We start from the raw sequence: 25,751 nt of genomic DNA on the forward strand, positions 1-25,751 counted from the left end.
CCCAAGGCTGCAACCTATTTTGAATTGACTGATGCACTGCACAGCGAAGACTTTACAGAAACAAACCCAAACCACTGGGGTTTCCACCCGCATGTCTCTTGCTCAGTGGCCTCCACCTCCCTCATCCTGCAACTTTTGAATCTCTTGGCCACTATCTAGTAAATATGACAGAAGTTCCTACAGATTCTGGAAAACCAGGAAAAAGGTAGAAGAAAGACCCAAATTAGTACTTCAACTGAAAAAAAACCCAACTTTTTCAAGTGACCTCAAACATTGCTGGTTAAAACAGGTTCCACAGTGGAGAGAGCTGAAAGAAAAACTTTATTATTGCTGCTGATACAGAGCTATTTATCCAAGCAACCTAAGAGGATTAAGTCAAAGAAGATAGATGTTACCAAACCCCTTACACGACTATAGACATCTCCCATATGTTACTGATCGCATAAAGTCAAAAACTCACTCAAGTCTGTGCAGAAACTCTCTTCAGCTTCATTAGGTTTCAATTAGTTTCATTATTCATTTTCCTGACTTCAAGAGGCTACACAGCAGCTCTCAATTTCTAAGTGCTCCTGGTTTCATTCATTCAACCACAGAGGTTAGGTTGGGGTAAGGCACAAGATCATTCAGCAGCAAATGATCCAAAATTCCAAGAGCATCTGCCGTGTGCCGATGCCCTTTTAGGCTGTTGAATACGGTATATTCATATGCTGCAGAACAACTTATCACATAAAACAAATGTGTCTGCTAGCTGCATAAATTGACTATGTACACAAACAACAATGGGGCAGTGAAAGGTCAGACCTGCTTCTGCTCAGTGTAAGAGCTGGAATTTCAGAGTAGGTGAAAATGAGAACTTTCACCCTTAAAAAGCCCAGTGTACTCCCACTCAACAAACACACAACTCCCCCACCTACCCAAACAACAAAAGAGCATGGAAAATATTCACCCTGAATGGGCTCTTAGTATCTTTTCTGGGTAAAAAGACCCAGAGAACAACAGATGCCTTTTTAAGGACCAAAACATTTAACACAACATTTTCCCTTACAAGTGAAGGTATCTCCTAACCCCACATATGAGCAGTTTGTACAGCAGAGTCCCTGCCTCCTAAGAAATAACAGATTAATTAGTAGATGTGATGGTGGCCACTTTTCCCCTTTGCCCTCTCCACCCCATCAAATTCAAATTAGAACTTCTCTTCAGCAATACAGAATCATTAACACTTCAGTTGCATCACAAATTGTGGTTCGGCATGTCATATACATGAAAAATACTGCAAGAATCAAAGTGTTTGCTGTGGTCACTGGCAGATAAAAGGACATTTCATGAGATATTTAAGACCATGGAATGTGCCAGTCATAAATGCAGTATTTTTAATTCCTTTGACAGTTCTAGACTAGCCATGCTATCCTCTCCCCCCGATACTCACATGCTTCATGCTTTTAGTATTTTCCATTTAGTAGTGATGAACCATTTCTAACCTACTACTGGTAAACACACAGGTCTTCTTAGACCATATTCACAGAAACACATTCATTTTATTATTGTAAATCAAAAGAAAAGCATTTGGCTTTGTAGAAATGATTAGTTGTTCAAAACACACATATGCACCATGTAGTGTTTTTCTTCGTCTTCCAGGACTGTTGCAAATACTCACTTGGCTTTCATACAGGCAAGTGATTGACTATAAATCTCCTACATGTAGAGATTAAATCAAGCATTTGATACACCCACTCAGTACCAGGAAGGTGCGTCACTGAACTCTTAACAGGTAACTAAATCAGACATTTCAGAATAGTTATTTTATGTACAAATCAAGTAATCTGCAAGTTTTAGCTATTTTTAACTTAGACTACTCAGATCCATCATGGAATCATCTGCATACCTGACTGAGTCTCACTAGGAATGGCTACCTTACCAACAATGTTCTGAGCAATAAATGAGGGATTCTGAATCCAATTCCCATTTCAGATATAAGCTTCTTGTGTAGTCTTAAACCTTTTAACGCAGGCAGGGCATCAGTGGTAAGATGGGGCAATGCTCCCTCTTCCCACAGTCCGCTCTCTTGTAAGATATTCTGCCTCCTCATCTACAAGATATTCTACCTCCTCATCTGTATCTTCTTTCAACATCCAACATCCATTGCTCTAGTATCACCTTTAGCTCCCTAAATTCACAGAAAATAGAGCAAGGCAAGGTGGCAAAAAGATTAATTAGTTGATGTTCCTTTTGGCAAAGGCATCTGTAACACTGAAATCACGGAAAACGTGAAAGGAAAACATTCCTTTTGGAAATGATAATTTAAATATCCCTTCTCCCCCCTTCTCTCCCTTTCATGTTTCTTCTAAAACTTGTATTTCCACTGTTACTGCATGCTTGGTAAGGTAACAGGAAGAGGAAAAATAGTACCATGCTGGGTTCTTAACAGCTCCATGCTCATACAACGTATTAATGCCAGATTGTTAGTTAACAGACATAAATATAATGTGGTATAGTGCTCTAATTCCCTTGATACAAGGACTACAGCGTAACAAACAGCACTCTAGACCAAAGGGGAGAAGTTCCCATCTACTCACTTGGTGGCTCTGAGCTTCCATTTTCAGCAAGAAGCTGAGTTGCTATGGAAACATGAAGGACAGACAGGACATGTAAAAATGAAGCATACCATGTAAATAAGTTGTAAGAGGCAGGGGTGATAGAAAGAGAGGAGTTCTAATGAGGAAGAGTGAGAATGATGTTGAATCCTTATGGCAGGTGTGTATTACCTGAAGAGGCTGCAAAAAATTGTGCTTTGCTGCTGCTGTTTTCCATCCCTTCTCCACAGGCAGAATGGTGCTGCCAGATGCAGACCCCTCCAGCTCACAGGAAAGCCAGCCTGCACTGCATGGCTCCTGCAGCAAGCTATTGCTCCAAGGGTCCCTACTGGTGATTTTTCATCCAGGAGAGTTTTGAATCTCTGAATCCAATTTCAGACAGCTACAGCACTTTTGCCTACTTTTGCCCCAAACAGGAGCGAAGACTAATGCTTCTGATACACTTTTCTTTCTTACCTCCAAGAGCTAGAGCCAAGGGTACACACATGGAGGCAGAAAAAAAGATCTAACCATCCAATAAGGTGTGAGCACCCTTAAGAAATAAGGCAGTTTTGAGAGAAGCTGAAAGACTGACAGCCCCTTGCGAATCCTACTAAGCACTCCACTCTCAAGAGCAAAGGCGGTCTTTACAAGCATTGAATAAAAGGATTACCAAAAAAGAAGGACAGAGATGAATGTCTCTACTTGCAAAAGGCATGGGAACAATGCAGCATGAGAAACACAAGCTGTGAGGGATTTCTCTACTATTCTAGGTAACATCTTCAGAAGGAAAAGAAGTGTCACTGTCACATCTTGATGACTGGGTAGTTCTGTGAGACTTAATGGTCTTCACGGGTCCCTTCCAACTTGAAAAGTTCTATGTTTCTATGAGTTCCTTTTCCTCCCATGGTGGTATCAATGTGGCTGGTGTGAAGGGAGAACAGGATACACCCTCATGCAGTCTGCAGTCTAAATACAATTATGCAGATTGAAAAAATTATGAAGGACATAAAGAAATGCATTTTCTTCCACAGCTCCAGAAAAAGTCTGTGGCTTTTCTCTGTCCTGAAAATCAAACTTACTCTTATCTGTAGTTCCTGTACCTGAAGATTCAGGTTTCACTCAGGGAAAAGGAGAAAAAGATACAGAAAAGAAGGAAGACACCCAAGGATGTTAGGCAGACTGCATCACACTCAGTGAGGAGAAGCATGCACAGCAAATTGGAACAAGGACAACAACTTCTTCTACCATACTCACTGTCTGCTAAACGGGAAGTGGGTGCAGCAGTACTTGCTAAAGAAAGAGAAAGGAAGGTGAGGAAGGGAGTGGATTCCTATTAATTATTGCCAAAAGACAGAAAATTAAAACACAAATTGGTAAGATTTTGTCAGATCAAGCCTCTCTGCCCATAGAACTCAAAGTAAGTGAATGCGCTTCATCAGACCTGCGTTTTGGCTCCTCTGCAAGTTCTTGCTGTAGACCAGCTTTCTGATCACATAGGATCACTGAACACACACCACTGTTCAGCAGCATTCCCAGGAGTTCAAACCAATGCCATTTAGGGCCAGCAGAGATGCTGGCCAGCATCATATGTAAGCAAAACACAGTGTACGTACCTACTGTTTTGGCGAAGGCCATTGCTAAGTACTCTACTGCCAGCTTAGGATGTAGTGGAATTCGGGGATTACTTTAGTGGTTTGTTGGTTTGCTTTTTTGTACAAAAAAAAGGTATTTTGATAGCAAACCCAAACACACCATATGCACACACACACTCTTGTGGCATAACACACATTTGGGTCCCACCTGCAAACCAGCAAGAAACAGCTGGGACTCAAAAGGAAGCCCTACACTAGGTCTGCGTGCAGCCTTTGTTTGTCTTCAGGTTTATAAAAAGCAGGAAGTGCAGAAACCCAGCAAATTGTTGCAAAAAATACAAATCCAGGTCAAGGTAGACAGATACCCTCCCAACCCCACAATTCTCATCTGTGCTAGCCTAGCACCCCACCAAAAAAAATAACCCAATCCCCAAAACAGTATGGACATAGCCCAACAAACATTTAAGAAGAGTGTCAATTCTCACATTCAAGTAGACATTTTAAATAACAGGGTAAGGAAAACTCATTATTTTACCTAGTGGGAAAACACCAGGTTTTGGCTGGTGTCAAAACACGGTTTCTATATTCTTTCCTGTAAAATTTCTGAAACATTTTTGTGATCTTCAAATCACACCACACATGGGGACACCCAATGTTTTTCTGCTTTTGACTTTGTCCATGAAAGGTAACATTGTGCAACTGGAATTCCAGCACAGACGGAAAAAAGGTTTCTGTTGTACCAACAGCCTTTCCACCACTGCAACCCAGTCCATGGTTTGAGATGGGCTTTGAGAACCCCAGAGAGCAGAGAAAGAATCAGAGAACTGAATGCTCGGAAGGATCACAGCTCAAGGCACAATGAAGAAAAAAGAACTGGAACTTACCCTACAAGGGAGCAGAGTTAGGGACTACAGATTGACTGATGGCTGGTTGCCACAAAAAAAAACCAAAAAGGAAAAAAACTCTACTACGAGCGTGATTTAATGTTCTTCAAATCCACGTACCTGTCCCCAAGTGACGAACATGAGGCTTGGCAGACAGACGTGTCCATGTGGCTGAAACAAAGCTTTTAATGCTCTTTTTTCCTCTCTTCTTAATTGGATCTTTTCCCTTTTCCTGTGGTACTGATCTGTACAGGGACTGAACACCTAAAACCCTTATCTCCCTTGCGTATCATGGACTATGTCCAGTTCAGAAGGGCCTACCAAATCATTTGCCTGAAAGTTATAATACTAACCATGATTAATTTCATGTAAAGCATATAATACTTCTACTGAAATTAACAGGCTCCAAGCAACTTAAGACAAAGGACTGTGCATGTCTTCTGGAAACATGGCTCCCAGTTGACTCTTTGTAACTACTGCAATTTGCAAATCTGTCTATTCATCTGGCCATTCATTCACCCATCTTGACTACCAATCCATTCATAATGTTAAGAGGTCCACCAAATCCAAGCTTTAATGTAATAAAATCCTTAAGGAAAAACAGCATTCAAATCCTGTAATTAGCTTCAGAAATCTCAAAAGAAAAGTGACAGCAGCTTCATAAAGCTTGCTCATGACGTAATCTTGGGAATATCAACTGTTCACCACAAGGACACATATGATAAACAGAATAACACTCACTTTATTTGAGCTACTATTGATTAACTCCAATTTGAAAGGCACAAAGCTATGGAGCATAAAATGTTTCACTGAACCCAGCTGACAATAAGCATATCCATTAAATCTCTAATTCACTTTGCTTTGGGAAGGGGAAAACATGCATTTTTTATTTAGTATGAGGTTTATTTGCTTGAGTATACAATCTACACAAGTGCTGGAAGACTGTCCAAAGACCACGAATAGTAAAAAGTGAGAAGAGGCAAAACCTGAATTTTTCCTTCAAGGTTTTGCTGTCAAAATCATGAAGATATTCAAAATTCTGAAGTTTTTTGTTGGTTTTCAATTGGTCTAAACCAGATCTGCAATTTAGCTAAAACTTCCTCCTGCTGATTTATTATTTTTTTCCTCCCTCGAATAACTTAATTTCATTAAAAATTGAAAAAATTTAATTGATTCATAAAAAATGAAGCCTTCCACTACTCCATTCTCTAGTCACCATGCTAACTATTATTATTAGACAATCACTAAGTTAAATATTGGAATTGCATGCTCTACAGCAAAGACAAAGATGTTAACCCCTAATTCTCTTCTAAATAGAGCAGTATTACCCATAGTGGGACAGCTATTCTTGTGTCAGTCTTGTTAGGAAGTGGACAGCACCAGTTACTTCATTTCTAAACATCCTGAGAGGAAAAGGTACTAGATTAAAAGCTAATGTTATGTATGTTAGAGGAACACTCTAGAAACATAAAAAGAGAGTGAAAGAAATGCAGAGAGGCACTTACGTGGGTGAGGGATGCCTGCAGTTTTTCCATGGATGGAACACAGACAAAAAGAGAAGACGGAGATAGAAAAACAAAAAATAAATGTAGAAAGATGAGGCGATAGAGAACATAGAGCTGGAAAATCCAAATGCCACCAGCTGTCTCAAATCCAACCCTAGGGAATGGGGTAGGTTACAGGAGTTATCACAACAGACCAGACATCAATTGCGAGGGCTGGCTTAGGGCAGAGGGCCTGGGATTTCCAAGAATCAAGATGTGTATACTGTCACATACTGCTCAGCAACTCTAGTGAGGCAGAATTTGGCACACAAAATCAAGACCATGCACGGATCACATGGACTCAAAGCATGCACATACACGGGCTAGGACTGTTGCTAGCTCTGAATTCAGGAAAAGATCTTGCATAGTGAAGAGCTATGAAATAGATACACAAGTATAGGTGTGATAGTGGAAAGAATAGACTGTAGATCTTAACTGCAAGTGGAATGGGAAAGAACCCCAGGGGTTGCAGGTGGTTGAATACAGTTCCCTACCTGGATGAGGCTGTGTACAAGGATAAGAGATCTCCTCTGCCTGGCCTGTTTCTATCACATCTCCCCTGTGCACTCTACACTTGTTTTTCCCTCTTTTTCTCCTTCCTGTCTTGAATTTCTCTCTGGTTTTTAATTCTTGCCTCTCTTGTTTCTGGTTGAAACAGGAGCGAAAGGCCAAATCAGAGCATCCTGATTAGCCAAGTGAAGTAGACAAGAGGCTGTGGAAATTACCCTGCATGCTGCATAGAATTTTAAAGGACTGATTTTCAGACAAGAGAAATCCCTTTCCCTTCCTTCCACAGCTCACGGCCAGTCCTATGCTGAACCTCTTAACTTTTGATTTGCAAAAAAACCTGCCTTGTGGCAATGACGCTACATTCTCTATGACCAATACCCTTCTCAACTCACTGCTTTTGCTTATTACAACTTCCCACTGCATAGCCCCTTCTCTTTGACAATACAAAATTTATAATAGTAACCCATGGCACAAAATAGTGCAGGTAAAATAGCTCCCCTGCCTCCTATCAAAGATTTTTAATTAGCAATGAAATTCATTACAACCAAAAATCACAATAAAACAAAGGTAAGTTCTGCAAGAGAAAAAGGTGTTATTCATGCATGGCAGAAGTTTCCTGGAGAGATGCAAGGAAAGAGAACCAGAGAAGGAGAGGGAGGACTCAGTTTTACTTACGAACTGGTTGTGTCTTGAAGTCGGATGGCAGGCTGATCTCACCCACGCCCTTGCCATTGACAGCAGACAGTCTCACAGAGTAGGTTGTTTCAGGTTTCAGGCCAGTGATAGTGATCATGCCCTCCACATTCGCTTTTGCAGAAATGAGAGCAGGAAAAGCAAAGAAAACGTTCAGGCTTTAGGTCAACAACAAATGCCATGTTTCTACAGTATACTAAGCCGTGTTGGCCACACGTAATAGGACCAGCCTCACATAAACAGTGCAAACAAAGTGAAAGGTCACAGCTACCACCTGTGTCAACCTGCTGATTAGAGAGGTGTATTGCCACAGCCTCTGTAGAAGGGATATAGCAGTGTTTGGTAGACACCAGAGGGCATCAGCCCTTGGCCTGTGCCCTGAATTATGCTCTTCAAGACCACTGTCATGTGGGGCTCTAACTTTAGTAGACATCCCACCTAAAGCTACTCATCTGTTGGGCTGCATCATCCCACTGAAAGCAAAGCCCTTAGAAGGAGAGACACCCATCCCTCCACTTTAATGATTTATAAGAAGGTCACACACAACGTAAGAGATGGAAAGAACCTGCTGTGGGGTCACTGTGGTATTAACAAAGAAATAAGCTCGATTTTTCCTGCACAGACACAAAGAGAAAAATGGGAAAAAGAAACATGACTCCAGCTATGATCAGATCACTCCAGTAGAGACCTTAGAAGAAGAATTTTGGCTCCAGCCAGGACTGGAAGATTCAGCTCTGAAATTGAACTTTAATCTTCATAGTCCTCCCAAATCAAAATTCCTGTGGCTTACTGGACTTAAGGATACATTTTAAGCAGTATGTATTCTCACAGTGTAATGGGAGTTAGACTTGCTTCCGGAATAGGAGGGTTTATGTTCCAAAGGGAACTGAAGGGTAACTAGAAGAGCTGACAGACAAGGCTTGGAAAGCTTAGGAAGCACACAGTCACTCCCCAGTCAGGAAGTGAAACCTCATTCAATACCAGGCACCGGGTTCTTCACCTCATTCAGACAGAATGGTGTGAATAAGGAAAAGATGAACATAGTGATGCCACACATGCTCTGTAGACAGTGAAGGCTGTCACATACATAGAGCTATCAGCTATCAACTGGAAATTAAATATGTCACTGTAAAGCAAATGCTTTAAGAACTTATCTGGGACCTTAACTTAGGAGCTGAAGTTACAAAGTTAAGGAACCCTCCACTCCGGTTTTTCCCTAAAGGAAATAAAGCCTTTTGAGATGCAGGTGGGGGAAGTAACATTTTATCACCCTACCTTCTTTTGCATCATACAGCCTCGAATGCCATTCTCCCTCGCCCAGTGCCCTCCACTCTGCTTTGTACTTGAGGATGGGCACCCCGCCAGTAGCTTCAGGCTCATCAAACTCCACCTGGGCAGTACTGGAATACGGCTCCACTCTGTCAATGGAAGGAGAGGACGGAGTATCTGGGAAAGGAAGGAAAATAACCAGTGATGCAGAAGACAACAGGAAATAAGCTCCAGTGGCAAAGAAAACAGAAAACTGGGAATATCAAACGTACCCTTGTCATGGCTTCACAAAGAAGAGAAGATGGGTAGGCCTGAGGCCCCCCTCAGGAAAGGAAAACTGTTAAGAAGTGCTTATTAGACAGCAAAGAAACCATCTTGTCCCTCCTCTAAAAGGCTAGAGAGTTAGAGTACCTTCTTCAAAAGAGGACAACAAGAGCAGAGCAGCAAGAGCATCCTAGCTGCTACTCTATCCTTACAGTGTCTTCCATATGGCAGTCCAATGCGTAGCTTGACCATTCCTAAATGGGTCCTTATGGCAGCCCGGAGAGGACACCAGAGGCCCTTCCAATCTACCATGCAGTGAGAAAGTGGGCCTCTTTGGTTGCCACACAGTGCTCTAAGGTTTCCAACTTGCACGACCTGTACTAGTAGGGATATTTCTTTGATGTGGAAAAGCACACGTGCACACTTAAGCACATACGCAATGGCTGTCAGAAATTAAGGAACACAGCGTTATGCATATGCATTTCCTTATCTCCCCGCCTGGGATGCTCACCTGCCTGCACAAGAATGAACTCTGAGGACTCCTGGCCAATGCGGTTCACAGCAGTGCAGTTATAGTTCCCAAAGTCATTTTCAGAGTCTGGTGTCACCTATGGAAGGAACAAAGGTTCATGCTCAGTTCAGAAAACACTTTCCACTCTGCATTTTGCAGGAGAGAGAAGCCACAATGAAGTACATGTGCTAACACTCTGATAGCTGTCCACAGAGGACAACACTGCAGCAGGCAAAAAGTCAAAGGCAAGGAGGGGTGGTGTCTTTTATTATCCAATCTTCTTAGCAATTATGTGCCTGAAACACCATGCAACTTGTCTGCTCACAGTAAGCTATGACAAAAGACTTAACTCCTTCAACATCAGCAACATCAATTGTTTGATAGTAATGAACCTTCCTGGCTGCATGTGCCTTCTCCTCTCCTTGCTTTTGCTCACCTCCAGATAGCTTGCTGATGGAGTGTTGTAGATCTTGATGTTGCTGTAGTTCGAGCTGGGAAGCAGCTGTCCATCCCGGAACCAGGAGATGACAGCACTGGGGTAAGCAAATACCTCACAGGTGATGTTCACTTGATTCCCTTCCCAGGTATAGACAGCCACGGGGCCCTGAAGCTTGGGGGCATCTGAAAGACAGACACATTTGAAAAGGCAATTTAAGCCACAAAATCTCCTAAAGTAGCCCAATCCGCCTGACTTTAAGGATCCCTTGGCTTGGGTCCAGTTTAATGTGGGGAAGGGAATCTTCTAAGGAAATGGGAACTGTCTTCTTATATCGGGGGTGGGGTGAGCAATGTCTTGATGAGGGATGTAAGAAGGAATGCTAATCAGTCCCAAAGGTTGCTCCTAATACAGTGTGGGAGGCAGAGCAGACAGCATGCTATGCGTCTAGGGAACTGTATACCAGGAAGTTCCCCTAGGGAAGAACTATGATGCACCCAACAAATGCGACTGCAGCAGATTCATGGCCCGGAATCTTCCCAAAGTGCAAACAGTATCCCAGCTGGAGATAGCTACAGCAAACATTTACATGTATGCACACATCAACATGTCTCCAACAAAATGATTTCAGACCCAGCTGCTTCCCATGCCCACTACTCAAACAACATGTCCCTAGCTGTAAGTGCCTCAGTCTCATCACAGGAAACCAGAACAGTCCCCCCTCTAAATACGTGAACACCTTCCCCACCCCATTCTCCACTTCTTACACTGCACTTCAAGATACATGGCTTGGGAGTCCTGCCCGATGGTGTTGCTGGCTGTACATACATATTCTCCGGCATCTGTGTACTGAATGTCTTTGAGAGTCAGGGATGACACCCGGGCATGGCTACGTACTATGATGCGCCCATCCAGGGTCTGGCAAGAAAGGAAAAGAGAATTAGAGGCTGAGCACTGAGCTTGTGGTTGCAGAATAAAGGGATGGGAACAAGTGCCAGTCTACCTCTCACCAGCCCTCTAATGCTGATGTCTTCAGAAGTGATCACCTGAGGCCAGGTGAAGTCATGGGCAAGAGAGGCATTTCCAAAAGCAACAAGAAGATTTCTTGTTGCTCAGGACCAACTGCAGTGATTCAAAGCACTCAGGCAAAGGAAAAAAAAGGAGACAAAGGACCAAAGTATCAGATGCTAATTGTCTGAAGACAATGTCAACTTCTTCCCAGAATGGGAACTGTACAGATCCAGCTCTCGCCAATTTTTGCCACATGCTCTCATGGAAAACCTCCTCGATGGCTACTGTGTTTCTCTCCAATTTGTGACCAAAGCCCAAGTGCTCCATGAGGCCATGGGCTCATCCCTCCACCCTGGTGCTTGTGCAAGCTTTTTGTACTTGTACTTCAGCTTGAAAGCTTTACAGCACCAACTCTCTCGTCTTGTTGCCAAAGTGGCACAAGCACAAGTGAATAAATTAGGAACTCTCATCCTCATGGCTGTGCCTGCTGCTGCTGCCTGGCAGACTTAATGCAATTAATGCTCCAAGAACACTTAATTTTCCTGGAAGATAGAGGAGAAGAACTGAGATTATAAGTAAAAGCCCTGGGATATATTAAACAGCCAAAGACACTGAGCTGTAGCGCTAAGTCCATCTCTACTGGTCTCAATTGGTCAGATCCTCTGGGCCTGAAGTCTCTTTCTGTTCCAAGTCAGTAGTCTCAGCCTCCAAGACTGACGGAGTTTCTACTAGTAAATGTTAGTATAAACTCTGTTAGTATAAAAATAGCAAAATACCAGCCTATGATCATTACAGCAAAGGTAATTTACATCCAGTGTCACTTGCCTTTTCCCCACTTTGTCAACATCTAACACAAACAAAAGAGTGCTAGGTAGTCATGGTAAAATGATAACTTTACAAGTAATGCAAACGACTCTGAAGATGAAGCTCTGTTTCTTAATGCAAAAGGAACAAAAAAGAAAGATCTGGAAAAATACTCAACTGAAGAAAATGAAGACAAAAACGACTACCCAAGAAAGCATGTTTTGTTTATTCATATTTCACACCATCACATGCTAATAATTCCTTGCTATTAGAGACACAGGATAGAAACTGAGCCAGATACAGATATACTTGTCATCCCTTCTCCTAGTATCTTTGATTTTGAGGACTGTGGATAAAAAAAACCACTTCACAGCAAGAGGGAGACAAGGTAAGGGACACAGTCAACAGAACTCATGGCATAGCAACTGCCACTTTACAGAAAAGGGTATGATGGTTCTCTATATTGCCAATTACTACAACTTATCCCAAGATACATGCTGGTGTTTTTCTCCAAATTCAGACAATACCACGTGGCACATAGTCAGGATGTACAAAGCTGGCCTAGATTTCAGTACTTCAATGCCAAAGGGGAAGAAAAGAGACAAGTGGGAAATGCATTTCAACCCCTCCCCTCCACCTTCTGGATTTTGCAGTTTTTTCACAAAGAAGTATCCATGACTTAATTTCATACAGTTGTATCTTCACCTCACCCACTTTCCACACATCATTACAAAACAACGTGGACATTACACCCTGAAAGCCTGACCACTGCTATAAATTCCATTGGAGGAAGACAAGTGGTCTCTCCTAGCTCTGTGCCTGCACTGCGCTAACCAGAACTCACCTGCAGCTCTTAATATTTGTAAGGTTGCACTAATTCTCAGGTACCAGAAAGGCATCACCAGTTTCTGGTGTAACCGAGGTGTAATTTTGCTTCTAAGAGAGTATTTTAGCATCTGTTGGTGACAATGTGGGGTTTGTTAGTGTATGCTGGTAATATGACTTTCAACAATTCTCCAGTATATGCAGGACTAGAATGGTGAACTGAGACACAGAATCATAGAATAGTTAGGGTTGGAAAGGACCTTAAGATCATCCAGTTCCAAACCCCTGCCATGGGCAGGGACACCTCACACTAAACCATCTCACCCAAGGCTTTGTCCAACCTGTCCTTGAACACTGCTAGGGAAGGAGCATTCACAACTTCCTTGGCAACACACTCCAGTGCCTCACCGCCCTAACAGGGAAGAATTTCCTCCTTATATCCAATCTAAACTTCCCCTGTTTAAGTTTTAACCCATTACCCCTTATCCTATCAGTCCCTAATGAAGAGTCCCTCCCCAGCATCTTTATAGGCCCCCTTCAGATACTGGAAGGCTGCTCTGAGGTCTCCACACAGCCTTCTCTTCTCCAGACTGAACAGCCCCAACTTTCTCAGTCTGTCTTCATACGTGAGGTGCTCCAGCCCCTGATCATCCTCGTGGCCCTCCTCTGCACTTGTTCCAACAGTTCCATGTCCTTTTTATGTTGAGGACACCAGAACTGCACACAGTACTCCAAGTGAGGTCTCACAAGAGCAGGGTAAAGGGGCAGGATCAGCTCCTTCGACCTGCTGGTCATGCCCCTTTTGATGCAGCCCAGGATACAGTTGGCTTTCTGGACTGCAAGTGCACACTGCTGGCTCATGTTCATTTTCTCATCAAATGATAGACTGTGTATAGTAAGTAGAGCTGAAAGTGGCTTAGAGAAGAAGCAGCCCATTGCAGTTGTACCTCCAAAGCACAACTTAACACCCATATATGCTGCTATGGCTGAAACTCATGGAGACTTCCTTACTTTAACCTAGCTAACGCATTAATAAAAGTGAAACACTCAATACCAAGTATTCACTCAGCTTCCTGAGAACTGAACTCCCTGATGCTGCAATACACTGCTAAAAGACCCTGTGCCAGCTATCTTAAAGATATATCTACACAAGCTGCAACAATTAGCTTCAGCAATGTTCTCACAGAATCTCACTTGGGTATTTTAAGACATGGATACAGTAAGAAATTTAGAGACAGCAAGCTTAGTAGTATTAATGCTCAGATTAATAAAAAGCTTGAGACAGAAAGCGCAGTGAAAACACTGGGGGAGTGAGGGGAGGCCGAGAAAACTGTAATAGGAGTTCACATGAGGCCTGAAGAGATGCAAGTACTCAAATTCCAAATTCTCCAGGGCAAAGTGGTATGAATATCTGATGCTTTCACTTCACAATTCACCTATTCCAAGAGATTATTCTGAAGTAAGAATGGGCAGTATCTTCTCAGCCCCATATGAAACAAAGGCAGATGGTGCTTAAGGTTCACTTTGTTTAGTCCACACCAGTCTTTAAGTTTTAAGTTGGCTTAAAAATAAAAAAGAATTTAGGATACCCAGAGCCTCCACAAAATTCACCTAAACATATGAATATGAGTCATCCAGTTCTGACAGCTAATTTTGTTCTCTACCCGACGCCTATTATTTGCTCGGAAACAAACTTCCTGTTCCACTTTGAAGTAGGAATGCTACAAATCAGGGACATGCAAAGGCAGGTTGTTGTGAGTCTTAAAATACAGCACTGAGTGTGAAATAAAACGGCAACAAACCTTAACTGCCCCAAACTGAGTTACTACACTATTCCCACCCCCCCAATGACCCTGCAAATCAAGGAAAAATAAAAGTACAGAAATTTGGAGCATTTTCTGGAGAAATACAACTTGTGAAGGATTTATCTGGATTGATTTTGAAATGGAACATAATACCATGAGCAAACAGATGAGTTGGCTGGAGCAAAAGTGGCTATCTTTGGGAAAAAATACTCTTTCACAATACACACTGTTGCTAATTCTTAAAACTCTAGAAGAGAGATATGATTCATACTGGTAGAATAGAAGGACACGGTGAAAGCAGTATTTGTCAGATTTGACATTTGCTTTTATTTTTAGTTGTCTTGGTTTTTTTTACTCACTCCCAACACAGCTAGTTTGCTCATCCAAAAATGCATTACTACATGGCAAGCAACTTCTAACTCTATAAGCTGTTTCTTCTATGTATTGATATTTAATCTGTTCATATTATTAATGCTGGTTTAGTTGGCGTGGTTACTGCACTAGAGATCTGTTAATCTGTAATGCCTAAAAAAGAACCAAAATCAAATTAACTAAGAAGTTTGCTAAAGGTCTGGTAATCTGATACCTCTTGTTTCTCGGGTCGGGTCCACGAAGCCTGGAGAGAACAGATATAGAACACAACGACAACAGGAAAAAAAAGCAATAAAAGTTTATCAAAGGTTGCTTTTAGGTATCATATTGTATGCACCACATTGCGTTCTGTGCACATGCAGGCTTCAACTTGTATATCTCACGTGTGTGGGGTGATCACAATTTCCATTTCCCACTATAACATCATTTAGTTTTGCATTCAAATTTCATAACCTATAAATTAGTCCTTAAATGATTAAGCAAAGGCTAATGATACCTAAAGACTGCTTCTGGTTTTACATATCTAGTGACTATTTCCCTTGTCACATCTCACTATTTTTAGAAACCTGTTCCAAGCACACTGGAGAAGTGATTCTGATGACCTGTGGCATTAAATAGTTATGGAACTGGTTTTCTAAGACTGGCTTGTTAGCTACCCGCACACAGTGATTAACATTAACACTCATATCCTTAATGGGATCATGCATTTGTACACATTCTTACATGCATACTGTGCCAGGAGTAGGAGACCTTGAGCTACAGAGCATTGCAACAGTTTAATCCCTGTGGACAGGAGAGAGCAGGGTAGAACCCTGTACCTGCAGATGATAACATCCAGCTCCTTATGCTTAGGGTTATGTGCACCCAATCCTTACTGGACTTGGGACAACCAAACAACACATGTGAAACATGCACAAACCTTACCAATAAACATACATTTCCCATTCAGAGAAAGCCATTAACCATTTGGACCACATTCACTATAGTTCAGAAAGACAAAAAGTTGCTGGGTTGTTTTCCCCCTATAATTTATCTTTAAGATATTTTTCTTCTGGTCTCTATTTCAATTGCAACTTGATCCATTTCAGTTCAGCAGTCAAAAATCACCTGCTAATATCACAGCCATGATGGCATGATTGAATGTGAGGCACAAGCATTGCTGACATGGGGGTATAACAGCATACACAAGAGTGACATTACAGAAATGGAGATGAAAGCTTAGGAAATAAGAATAAAAAATCCCATAATATTATTTCCACAGTGCTTCCAGGGAATATCGTGAGAGTATTAACATATGGTACACACAGCCTCATTTAGACCTGCTTTGATAAAAGCAAGTTACTTGCTTTAACTAGAGGCCTGAGGTGAAGTCACCTGAAGTGGACCTCACCAACACCTGCATGGGTAGGACACCCCCATTATCTGATCATTACTGTGTGTATATATATATCCTGCTGTGCACAGCTTCCTTGAAAGATGAACAAGCAACTGTAATAGTTCAGCATAATCCCTTTTTGATGTGCCAGTCATTCTCTGTACCTGAGCAAATCAAGCTACCAAGGGAACTGCTTTGCTTATATGCATGCAAGTCCCCTTTCAATCCTATTCACAAAGTATGGTGTCAGCACAGAGGGATTAAAAAAGAAGACAACATCTTTTTATCCTTTGGTGTTCAGTACCTGTCAATCTAAAGGAAGATGGAGGAGAATAAAGGCCTGTTCCCACACTCCTAAGGCACTCGGTGTGGGGAAAAAAGAAAAAGGTAGAACCACATTCTCTATCCTGAATAATTTAATACTAACTCTCCCTCACAAAGACAAAGAGACACACAATCTCTACTCAGCATCATGCAGGGGACAGAGCAGAACCGAGAGCCTCATGCATGCTAGCATTTTATCTTCCCTTTAGAAGAAAGTTGTTAAATGGGAGCTTATATAAAATTTTGGAATCCTATGCGAGATCCTATGCCACAGATATACCTACTGCCACTTCTGGCAAGATGATAAAAGACCTGAACACAAGCGTCACTTGGCACCCCTCCCACTCCTCACACACGGAGCTATACCGCTGGGTAAGAAACCTAGGGCTGTCTCCACTACTGTTTCATGAAAGCATGTATATGAGTACTCAGCAATTACCTCCTTCAGAAATCTGACAGGAAATACACTCATGTCTGCATTAAAATGGAAAACTTGTATAAACCAGCACACAACACATCAAAACTATATTAACTGAATCACAGTTAGTATTCTGCTAGAGCAATAGAAAAGTCTCTTGAAAGGCCATGAAATATACTAAAGGTGCTAAGGAATATAGCATACTGCCTTGAACAGCTTTACATCTGGTCTCACACAAAGAGAAAGGATTCCTACTCCCTATAACGGCACAGCAAAAAATACTTCAGGTGATTAAGCCAAGCCATTTCAAATCATCACGTTGATAACTTTCCAGGCCTGCTAGCTCTTGCTATGTTTTGCAGTAGTAATACATAGGAATTCCAGACTGACAGGGCAGAAGAATACAAGCTGCCATTTTACTAGTAAGAGGAAGCTTCCATCATGCCAGTATTTGGAAGTTTGGTCTGCTCATCTGTGTTGGTATACAGTTGCCAATCATCTGATCATGCTAAGCACAGTCACAATGACTGTATTCACTCAAACCTTCACAGACCATTCTCAAAGCAAAATATTGTCTGCACAAGGGGTACAATGTTATGTAGGTATAGCCAGAGAGAGAAGATTATTCTGCTATGCATGCCAGAGTATCAACGGTCCTCCTCAGGGAAATGTGGGAATGTTGAAACAATCGTGACATTGTCAACCTAAGACACCTCCCATCCCTCTTCCACACATCAGGCTGTCTCTGTTCTTGGACAAAGATTGAGAGGGGGAAGCCACTAAGCAAAGATGGGGTCTTCTTTGCTTGGGGGTTTTTGCTTGGTTTTTCTGAAATACCAAATGTTCATAGGAGTTAAGGCACTTCTAGACCTTTAAAACCTGGCCTGAGTTATAACTACACAAGTAAACAACATGTAGCAAGACAGATGCATCCAAGTACCCTAAAACATAGTCTAAAGTAGGGCTTGATATTTTAAAAGTAGTATTGTTTGTCCTACACCAAAGACCATCCATTTCCCTGTGCAATCCCAGAGAAAGTAAGTCAATAGTAAACTGGATATATGCATTTAGTTGAACGTGTAACAGAATTTTTTTCAAATCTAACTTGACCTGAGGATTTTCTGGATATCTACACCATTCACCTAAACTTATAGCACATGACAGAGAATGGGAAAAAGTAAAAACCAAACCAAAACACACACACACACACACAAAACCTGCCCAAAAAGTGCTTAGGACATGATAAACATCATCTTTGCTCTGAAGGTTTGAACCAGTACATAAAACATGTGGTAGTATCTCAAAACTTGGAATTTGCCCCCAGTTTATGTAAGAAACTATCAGAGTATTAACATTTTCCTTAATATTGATCACCAACTTAACAGCATCAAGCAAGATATATGAGTCTCAAAATGGTTAGCAGTTTTGCCACTGAGATCTTGTTAATTTAATTAAGCTGGACAGATGGGACTCTCTGCAAACAGGCTCTCTGACAAACTTCTATCTGATTTAGTATTCTTTCAGATTCTATATTCCTCTCCCTTTCAAAGCTCTTTCCTGTTGCTGTGAACCGAACTCTAGTGTTAGAAGCACTAGAGCACTTAGTTCCTCCTATCACTCTCCTAGAGAGAGATGGGACCATAAATAACCTTGTCCTACCAAAACAGGTCCTCCAGCCATGTTTTTGAAGGCAATGGAAACCTCTCTCTAAACACTGCAAGGATTTATGTTAGTCCTCAAATCCAAAAGATGTTAAGAAAGAATTAAGGCTGGAAGCCTTTAATAAGTTACGCATTAACAACATGGTGAAAAGACAACATCACTGAGGCAATTAATAAAGCTCATTTAGGAGCCTGTAGTGCAGGATGGCACCTCTGTCACTTTAAGACTTTCATAGTCTATCAACTGGCCTTCATATTGAGTCAGAACCACCATATGCCCAAGTTAACTGAGCCTTGAAGCATTTTGTTATTAGAAGATTAAGCAATAACATTCCAACTTTTGGCTAGGCTTCCTTTGGCTCAAAACTGTGCTCCTGATCACGTTATGCAGCTATTATGAAATATCAACAGTAATACCACACCCTTTTATCTCACCTAGTTAAGAGAAATTGTGGCCAATAAAAAAAAAAAAGCACTTTTTTAAATGGAAAACTGCTAATTATTTTTGCCTTTAAGGACAAAATGGTCTTGATGTGATCAACAAAACAGGTGAACACAAAAGCAGCCAAGGCTTTTGTGCTTCAGATACATGCAGTATTAGAATACAGTACAGAAGGAATTAACAGGCTCATTTTGGTCCACTGCCATCTTTCAGAGATAATACCCCACACCTCTCCACCTGCCACCCTCCCAGATCATATCATCATCATGATGCCAGCATGGACAGCACTGGAATCAGGCCGCGCATTCCTATGTCAGCTTGGAAAAAGAAGGGGAAAACCCTTTCACAAGCTTCCTGCAACTGTAGGTCCCTTTGGAAACTCCTCTGAAAAGGGTCCAGGGCCTACTGCTGTGATACCAGCAGGAATTAAAAAGCATATCCTCGGTTGTTATAAAACTGAGATGGTTCTTTCTACAAAAGGACACCTACAGCTTTACTTTGGCTGTGAAGCTGACCTTTTAGCAGTTAGTCTGTGGACTGCCACAAGCGCTCTCACTACAGAGAGGGAAATCACCATGACTTGCATGTGCATCTGCATGCAACTGTCATGCATTCTGGATTAGCAGAGGCAGGCAGGTACAAGCTGCACTGATCCCAGCAAATGAGATCATGGTTTTGGGAAGGGTTATACCTTCTCTTCATTGCTGATGTTCCGGGTGGAAGTTCTCCAAGTGATGGAAGGGATTGGGTCCCCAGATGCCTCACAGGTCAGTGTAATCTGATCCTCCAGCTCCATGGCTGTTTTATTTTCCACATAAGTGATTTTGGGTTTTGCTGAAAAGAAAAAGCAACACAGTGGTGGGGTGGAGTTCACCTCCCTGCCCAAGTTATAGCAAGTCCCACTGAAGTGCTGAAGCCCTTTTAACAACATCTTTGTGTGGATTAGGATTCAGCCCTCGGGGCCTGGAAGATATTCCAAGTAGTATGTCAATTTCACACCTCCCCCTATGCAGGACTGAATTTCTTTTATCAGAGAGCAAGCAGAATGGAGTTGGCATCTATTTCAGAAACATACAGAGAATTTTTGCCTGGCATGATGGCAAAGATGCACAGCATTACTTGGGAAAGGAGCAGCTCTGGATAAGCCACATCAGGTATTAACTGGGATAAGCAGGTTACTTCCAGCTTGCACTAGTGAGCTACCAATATCCAACTGGATTGGGAAGGGAGGAACAGTAAAAGCATATTTACCAAAGACTTTGAGATGAATGGTGGCATCTTGCTCGCCAGCCTTGTTCTCAGCAATGCAGATGTATTCTGCTTCATCGCTCTTATCCACCTTCTTGATGATGAGCTCAGACCCATCATAATTAAAACTGTATTTCTCTTCATCATCAGCCTCTTCTATTGGCTCTCCATCCCTGCAGAGCACAGAGCACACTGACTGTTGGAGGGGAGGAGCAATCAAATGCTGCTTGTTTTAGGCTTGTTGCTAATGCTAGAACTGCATTATTGTACTGAGATTCCTCAGGTAAAGAGGGATCACCATCTTTTCCTTTCCCTAAGAGCCACAAAGCTTACATTTTGATCTATTCCTAACCCTCCTGCCTTAGGGTTCTTGGCAGCTGAATCTTCCACCTCCTGACACACACCATAGCCTACACGTAAGAGCTATAAACACCACTGAAGGTGGCTTCTGTCCTTGCATACCAAGGCAGTATTTCAAGTTGTCAGCAGCTTTTTCAACAACACAACTTGCTCTTGTAATCTTTACCAAAGGCTACACAGTTTCAGCAACAGCATACCTAAAGTCTGTATCACTGCCTGACAGTGAAATTTAGGCATGATGAAACAAAGAGAAACAACTTAGATGAGATCTCTGGGAATAACAAATGCAAATTACACATCCATTTTTGCCTACATTTCCCCGCCATGGAACAGATGGTAATAAACTGACCCACAAGACAGGTCTGATCAACATGAAGCTTCATCTCTATTTGCAGCTTGACAAAGGATGCAATGGGACAGTGAAAAAACACTGGTTTTACTGTTGTTCTTGTTTTTCCAGGGATCTGTAGTGGTTTTGGGTAGGACAGAGTGAATTTTCTTCACTCTAGCTCATATGGTGCTGGTTTGGGTTTGTGACCAAAACGGCACTGATAACACAGTGATGTTTCAGCTATTGCTAAAATACACACAACGTCAAAAGGCTTTTTCTGTTTCTCACGCTGCCCTTCTAAGCAAGTAGGCTGGGGGTGCACAAGAAACTGGGCGCTGGGAAAGCTGACCTGGCTGAACATCTGCTTGCAAATGGGAAGCACTGAATGAATTCCTTATTTTGCTTTGCTTCCATGCACAGTTTGCTTTATCTCTATCAAACTGTCTTTATCTATCTCAATCAACGAATTTTTGGATTTTACCCTTCAGATTCTCCTCCCCATCCCTACTCATCACATATTGAGTGTCTGTGTGCCTGTTGGGAGCTAACCCAAAACAAGCTAACTGCAATTCTGTTAGGAGGCCATTCTTTCCCTTGTGAGAAAAATGAATTAATCTTATTCCAGTTAAAAAGTTGTTTTCCCTTCTGCCTGGTTTGGCAAAAACATCCATGCTCACACACAATCAGCACACGTAATGAGGACACTGCACACAGCATCTTACTTTGTCCACGTCATTGTTGGCTCAGGAAAGCCATCGGCATCACATGCTAAGGTGACAGACTGGCTGAGGTTGGCAGTGGCATTCATAGTGCTCTGCCTGGCACGCACAGAAGGAGGTACTAGAAGAGAAGGAATCCACATTCAAGTTAGAAAGGACAGAAGATGCAAGAATGAGCCCTGGAAGGCTCACTGTAAATCTCTGCAATACAAACACACACATCCCCCTAGTAATTCAAACCCTCATGCCATCACCCGCAGGTTTCAATCAACAGCTTTGATGCTTGAGCTCTCCAAAGCAATCAGCAGAAGGAAGGTAGGGCAGGGGGTGGGGAGAGGCACAAAACATCAGCATTGCAGACCAAACTATTTGTGAGCCCCAACAAGATCTACACCTCACTCTAAGTCATAAAACACTTAAGGTTTCACTTGACATGGTAATTTCCCATAAACATGTGGTGAAGACTCAGTCAATTTCATGGACATTTTTATTTGACACAGCAAAGAATGATTAGTAAGCTGATAGCAAATCATGAATGTGAATCTAAAGTAACATTTGTATCAGCAGCCTGGAGCTCATGTGCTACATATGCTGTCCCCATATTAGCCTCACTCTAAGCTGCTCACCATTTACGATGACCTGAATATCTTTGAAGTTGATCTCCCCACGAGCCAAGATCCGGCCCTCACAGCGGTATGTCCCTTCATCCGTTTTCTTGATTCCCCGGATCTGCAGGTAGTTGTTGGACAGGACTATAAATCGAACTAGAAAAGACAAAAGGAAGGTTCATCCACAGATCCTCAGGAAAGCTCACTGCAGGCAACAAGTTCTTCTCCTCTCCTTGCCCTTTTTAGGCTTAGATAAGGTTTAGTGTAATGAAACTTCCCTTCCCATCACTTAATGATGACGCTGCCGTAACTGGACCTGACATTGCCAAGAAAGAAACCAGATGTTTGCAAACTGCTCTGTTTTTTTATACCCTAAGTGCACACAAAAAAACACCCATACACAAGCACATTTACATTTAATCAGTATCAGACAACAAGCAATTTGAAACTTGCCCCTCTTGCCCCGGGGTGGCAGAGTTTGTCTTACTACGCTCGTGCGTAGTTGCCTGAATCAAGTAGGTATGAGAAACACAGCTAAGGCTCAACTGGAGTCAGGGCTCTGAAGCCCTTCTGCTAGTAAAATGCTCCTCTGAGCATGACAGTCTGCAGCATTTTGAATGAAAGTGAAAGGTTCTTGCAGGGAGTTTTCATCCCTTTTTCCTTAGGAAGACTAGAAAGGGTCACAATATGTAGCTTTTCTGTCTGATGGCATTTCTTTTATCTAAAGATCTTTTTCAGCATCCCAGCATCAAAGCCTGATGGCCTTTTCTGTGGGAACATTATTGCCCTGCCACTGCCAAACCACAGCACCTGGAATAACTAGGTTCACATCCTAAGACCTAGCATCACGTACAAATTGCTTCTGTCCTCCCTTGTGACTGCCATAATTTTGTTCTCCTGAACGCCTTGTATGAGGCTGATCTGAGCCCTGATGGGAAACAGACATTTGACCCCTGGACAGACAAGGACTGAGACACCTTTTGTGCCTTACCATCTTTTTTTAGGATAACATCCCTGCCTTTGTGCTTCCAAATGATGGTAGGAGGCAGTGAGCTGACCACATCACACACAATCACAGCATCATCCCCTTCCTTGAATTCCTGAGGAGTGGGAGCATTCTTGAACATCAGTTTTTCTGAAAACAACAGAAGGAGAAAGTCACTGCAGATTTCTTGACACACCTCAAAGCTGTGCTCCTGACTCAAGCCTCAGGAAAGCAAAAAACACCCCAGAGGACATGTTCTGCAGAAATCTTGTTCTCAGGGAAGGATAAAGGTGTGCCTGACTCAATGCACTGCAACACATCACAGGAACCCCATTTTCCATCCCTGCCTCCCAGGCATTTCAGTGAGCCAAATTAATATTCCAGCTAGCTCACAGATTTGTCTACAATGCAAAGAGAAAATGTCAGCTTGGAACTGCTCAGCTTCCTGGCAGAAAGGGGAGGAGCTGCTGTCATGGCTTTGCTGGACAATATGTGACGGTTTATTATAACCCTTCTGAATGTGTGATCCTCTTTACTGAACACTAGTCTTATAACATGTCTATCATCCATATCCTAATTCCCACTTACCCCTGAAAACAAAGAAAGGAAAAGGCTGTAACTTCTTAACACCCCCTTTATTTTCACCCTCCTTCTTTCCCTTTAAAAGTAGCCTTTTCTAGTATGGTAAAATGGTCACTTCCCTAATCTTGCCTCATACATGTGCAAGGTAGAACAGAAAATAGCCTCGAAGCCGGTCTCTTACGGAAAATTTTCACATTGACGGTGGCCTCGGAGTCTCCCTCCTCCATGCTACTGACAACGCATTTATAGATGCCAGCATCATCAATGTTGGCGTTGTAGATGGTGAGGGTGGAGGAGAAGTCATCGTTTCGCACCACTGAGATGCGCTGTTGGTTCGGCGTCAGCTTCTCACCATTAGGGGAAAACCAGGAAATGTCTTTGTATTTGGCCTCCCCTGCCACTAGGGACAATAAAAGAAAACAGAGCAAATTGAAATGAGTTCCCGACAAAGCTGCACAGAGGGAATTAAACACAACCAGTAGCACTATGCAGAAGACTGACTCAGGGGAAGGGCTTCTGGTACCTGAGAAGCAAGCAAAGAAAACTCTCTCTCACAGCACTGTGAATGGTCAGCTGCTGTCCTGCAAAAATGATATTAGGTTGGTTTTATAATCTAAAGGGGTACACTCATTTCAGCCCAGAATGGCCTTCTATGCATCCTGAGATCCCATATCCCAGTCCCTCCTCTATGCAGATCAGCCTGAAAAATAAGAATCTCTTCCTGCTTCACATTGTTTTTAATAAATACTTGTTTTTAATGTTTTAAATACAATGTTTTTAATAAATACTTGTACTTGCACACTGGGCTACTTTGCATACCAAAATGTGACAGTGAACTGTAGCAGCAGTTCTGGCACTGATCAGCTTCAGCCTCCTGCCGCATTCAGTGTAAATCAGAACTGTTAATAAGTGGTTCCAGGCTGTCTCTTGCAGCTCACATCTCTGCATTCCTCAGTGTGGCTTTGGTATTTGGGACAAACTATTATTGGAGGGCCTTTAACTGATCCCACAGTTTCTGAATGCAAATATCATCACAACAGCACTTGGCCAGAGTATACTTTCATTTTTAAAGCACTGGCATAAACAAATTACTTTGCAGTTAGGCACTCCTGGATCAGATGCCCTCATTCCTTGCCCTAGTTAGTATGCTCCTGAGGAAGTGTGGCTCTCTAACACATTTTGAGCTCCGGCTCCCAGGGCTCACGATAGCACCTATTTGCTCTATGCCATGCTTCAGGATGCTATCATGTCAGTGCTCCAACATACTCGTTTCTCCCATTAGAAACCAGGCCAGCTGCTTTCAGGAGAACCTCTCACGAGGACATGTGGATGCTAATTTGAAAAATGCCCTAAAATTGTGGTAACCGCTTTGGGGCACACAGATCAGGTCAGCATTGCACCACGTTGCACAGGAAAGCAGCCTGGGGCAGTTGGTGGCCTGAGCAAACGGTAAATTGTGTCACAAGAAATGCAGGTTTTCAGCAGCATTAAAAACCTTAGCTGCAGAGGCAGCCATTCTCAAGCCACCCAGCACTTCCATTACTGCTGTTAGCAGTTGATTAGAGAAATAAACTGGAAAAACAACAAGCTTATTTTAGATTCCAA

At 42.4% G+C, this 25,751-nt stretch overlaps 1 protein-coding gene across 9 annotated transcripts in view; it reads right to left on the minus strand.

The window, feature by feature from the left end:
- The window catches only part of NCAM1 (neural cell adhesion molecule 1), a 103,373-nt gene that overhangs the window by 22,481 nt on the left and 55,141 nt on the right, over window positions 1-25,751 (minus strand). For 3 of the 9 annotated variants that reach the window (XM_061368353.1, XM_061368355.1, XM_061368356.1), the window contains exons 3-15: window positions 24,328-24,546; window positions 23,571-23,714; window positions 22,598-22,735; window positions 21,975-22,092; window positions 20,565-20,734; window positions 20,005-20,147; window positions 15,308-15,337; window positions 11,044-11,194; window positions 10,277-10,461; window positions 9,841-9,937; window positions 9,072-9,242; window positions 7,779-7,910; window positions 6,555-6,569 (exon numbers count right to left, since the gene is read on the minus strand). In XM_061368353.1, coding sequence (XP_061224337.1) covers window positions 6,555-6,569; window positions 7,779-7,910; window positions 9,072-9,242; window positions 9,841-9,937; window positions 10,277-10,461; window positions 11,044-11,194; window positions 15,308-15,337; window positions 20,005-20,147; window positions 20,565-20,734; window positions 21,975-22,092; window positions 22,598-22,735; window positions 23,571-23,714; window positions 24,328-24,546 — 1,713 coding nt within the window. The remainder of the gene's footprint in view (window positions 1-6,554; window positions 6,570-7,778; window positions 7,911-9,071; window positions 9,243-9,840; window positions 9,938-10,276; window positions 10,462-11,043; window positions 11,195-15,307; window positions 15,338-20,004; window positions 20,148-20,564; window positions 20,735-21,974; window positions 22,093-22,597; window positions 22,736-23,570; window positions 23,715-24,327; window positions 24,547-25,751) is intronic. The other 6 variants (XM_061368358.1, XM_061368359.1, XM_061368361.1 and 3 more) reach the window with 2 other exon arrangements.

Source organism: Neopsephotus bourkii, unplaced genomic scaffold, assembly GCF_033783945.1.
Source record: "Neopsephotus bourkii isolate Nb327-2 ecotype Australia unplaced genomic scaffold, CSIRO-AGI_Nbou_v1 NB_1433, whole genome shotgun sequence".
Taxonomy (NCBI): domain Eukaryota; kingdom Metazoa; phylum Chordata; class Aves; order Psittaciformes; family Psittacidae; genus Neopsephotus; species Neopsephotus bourkii.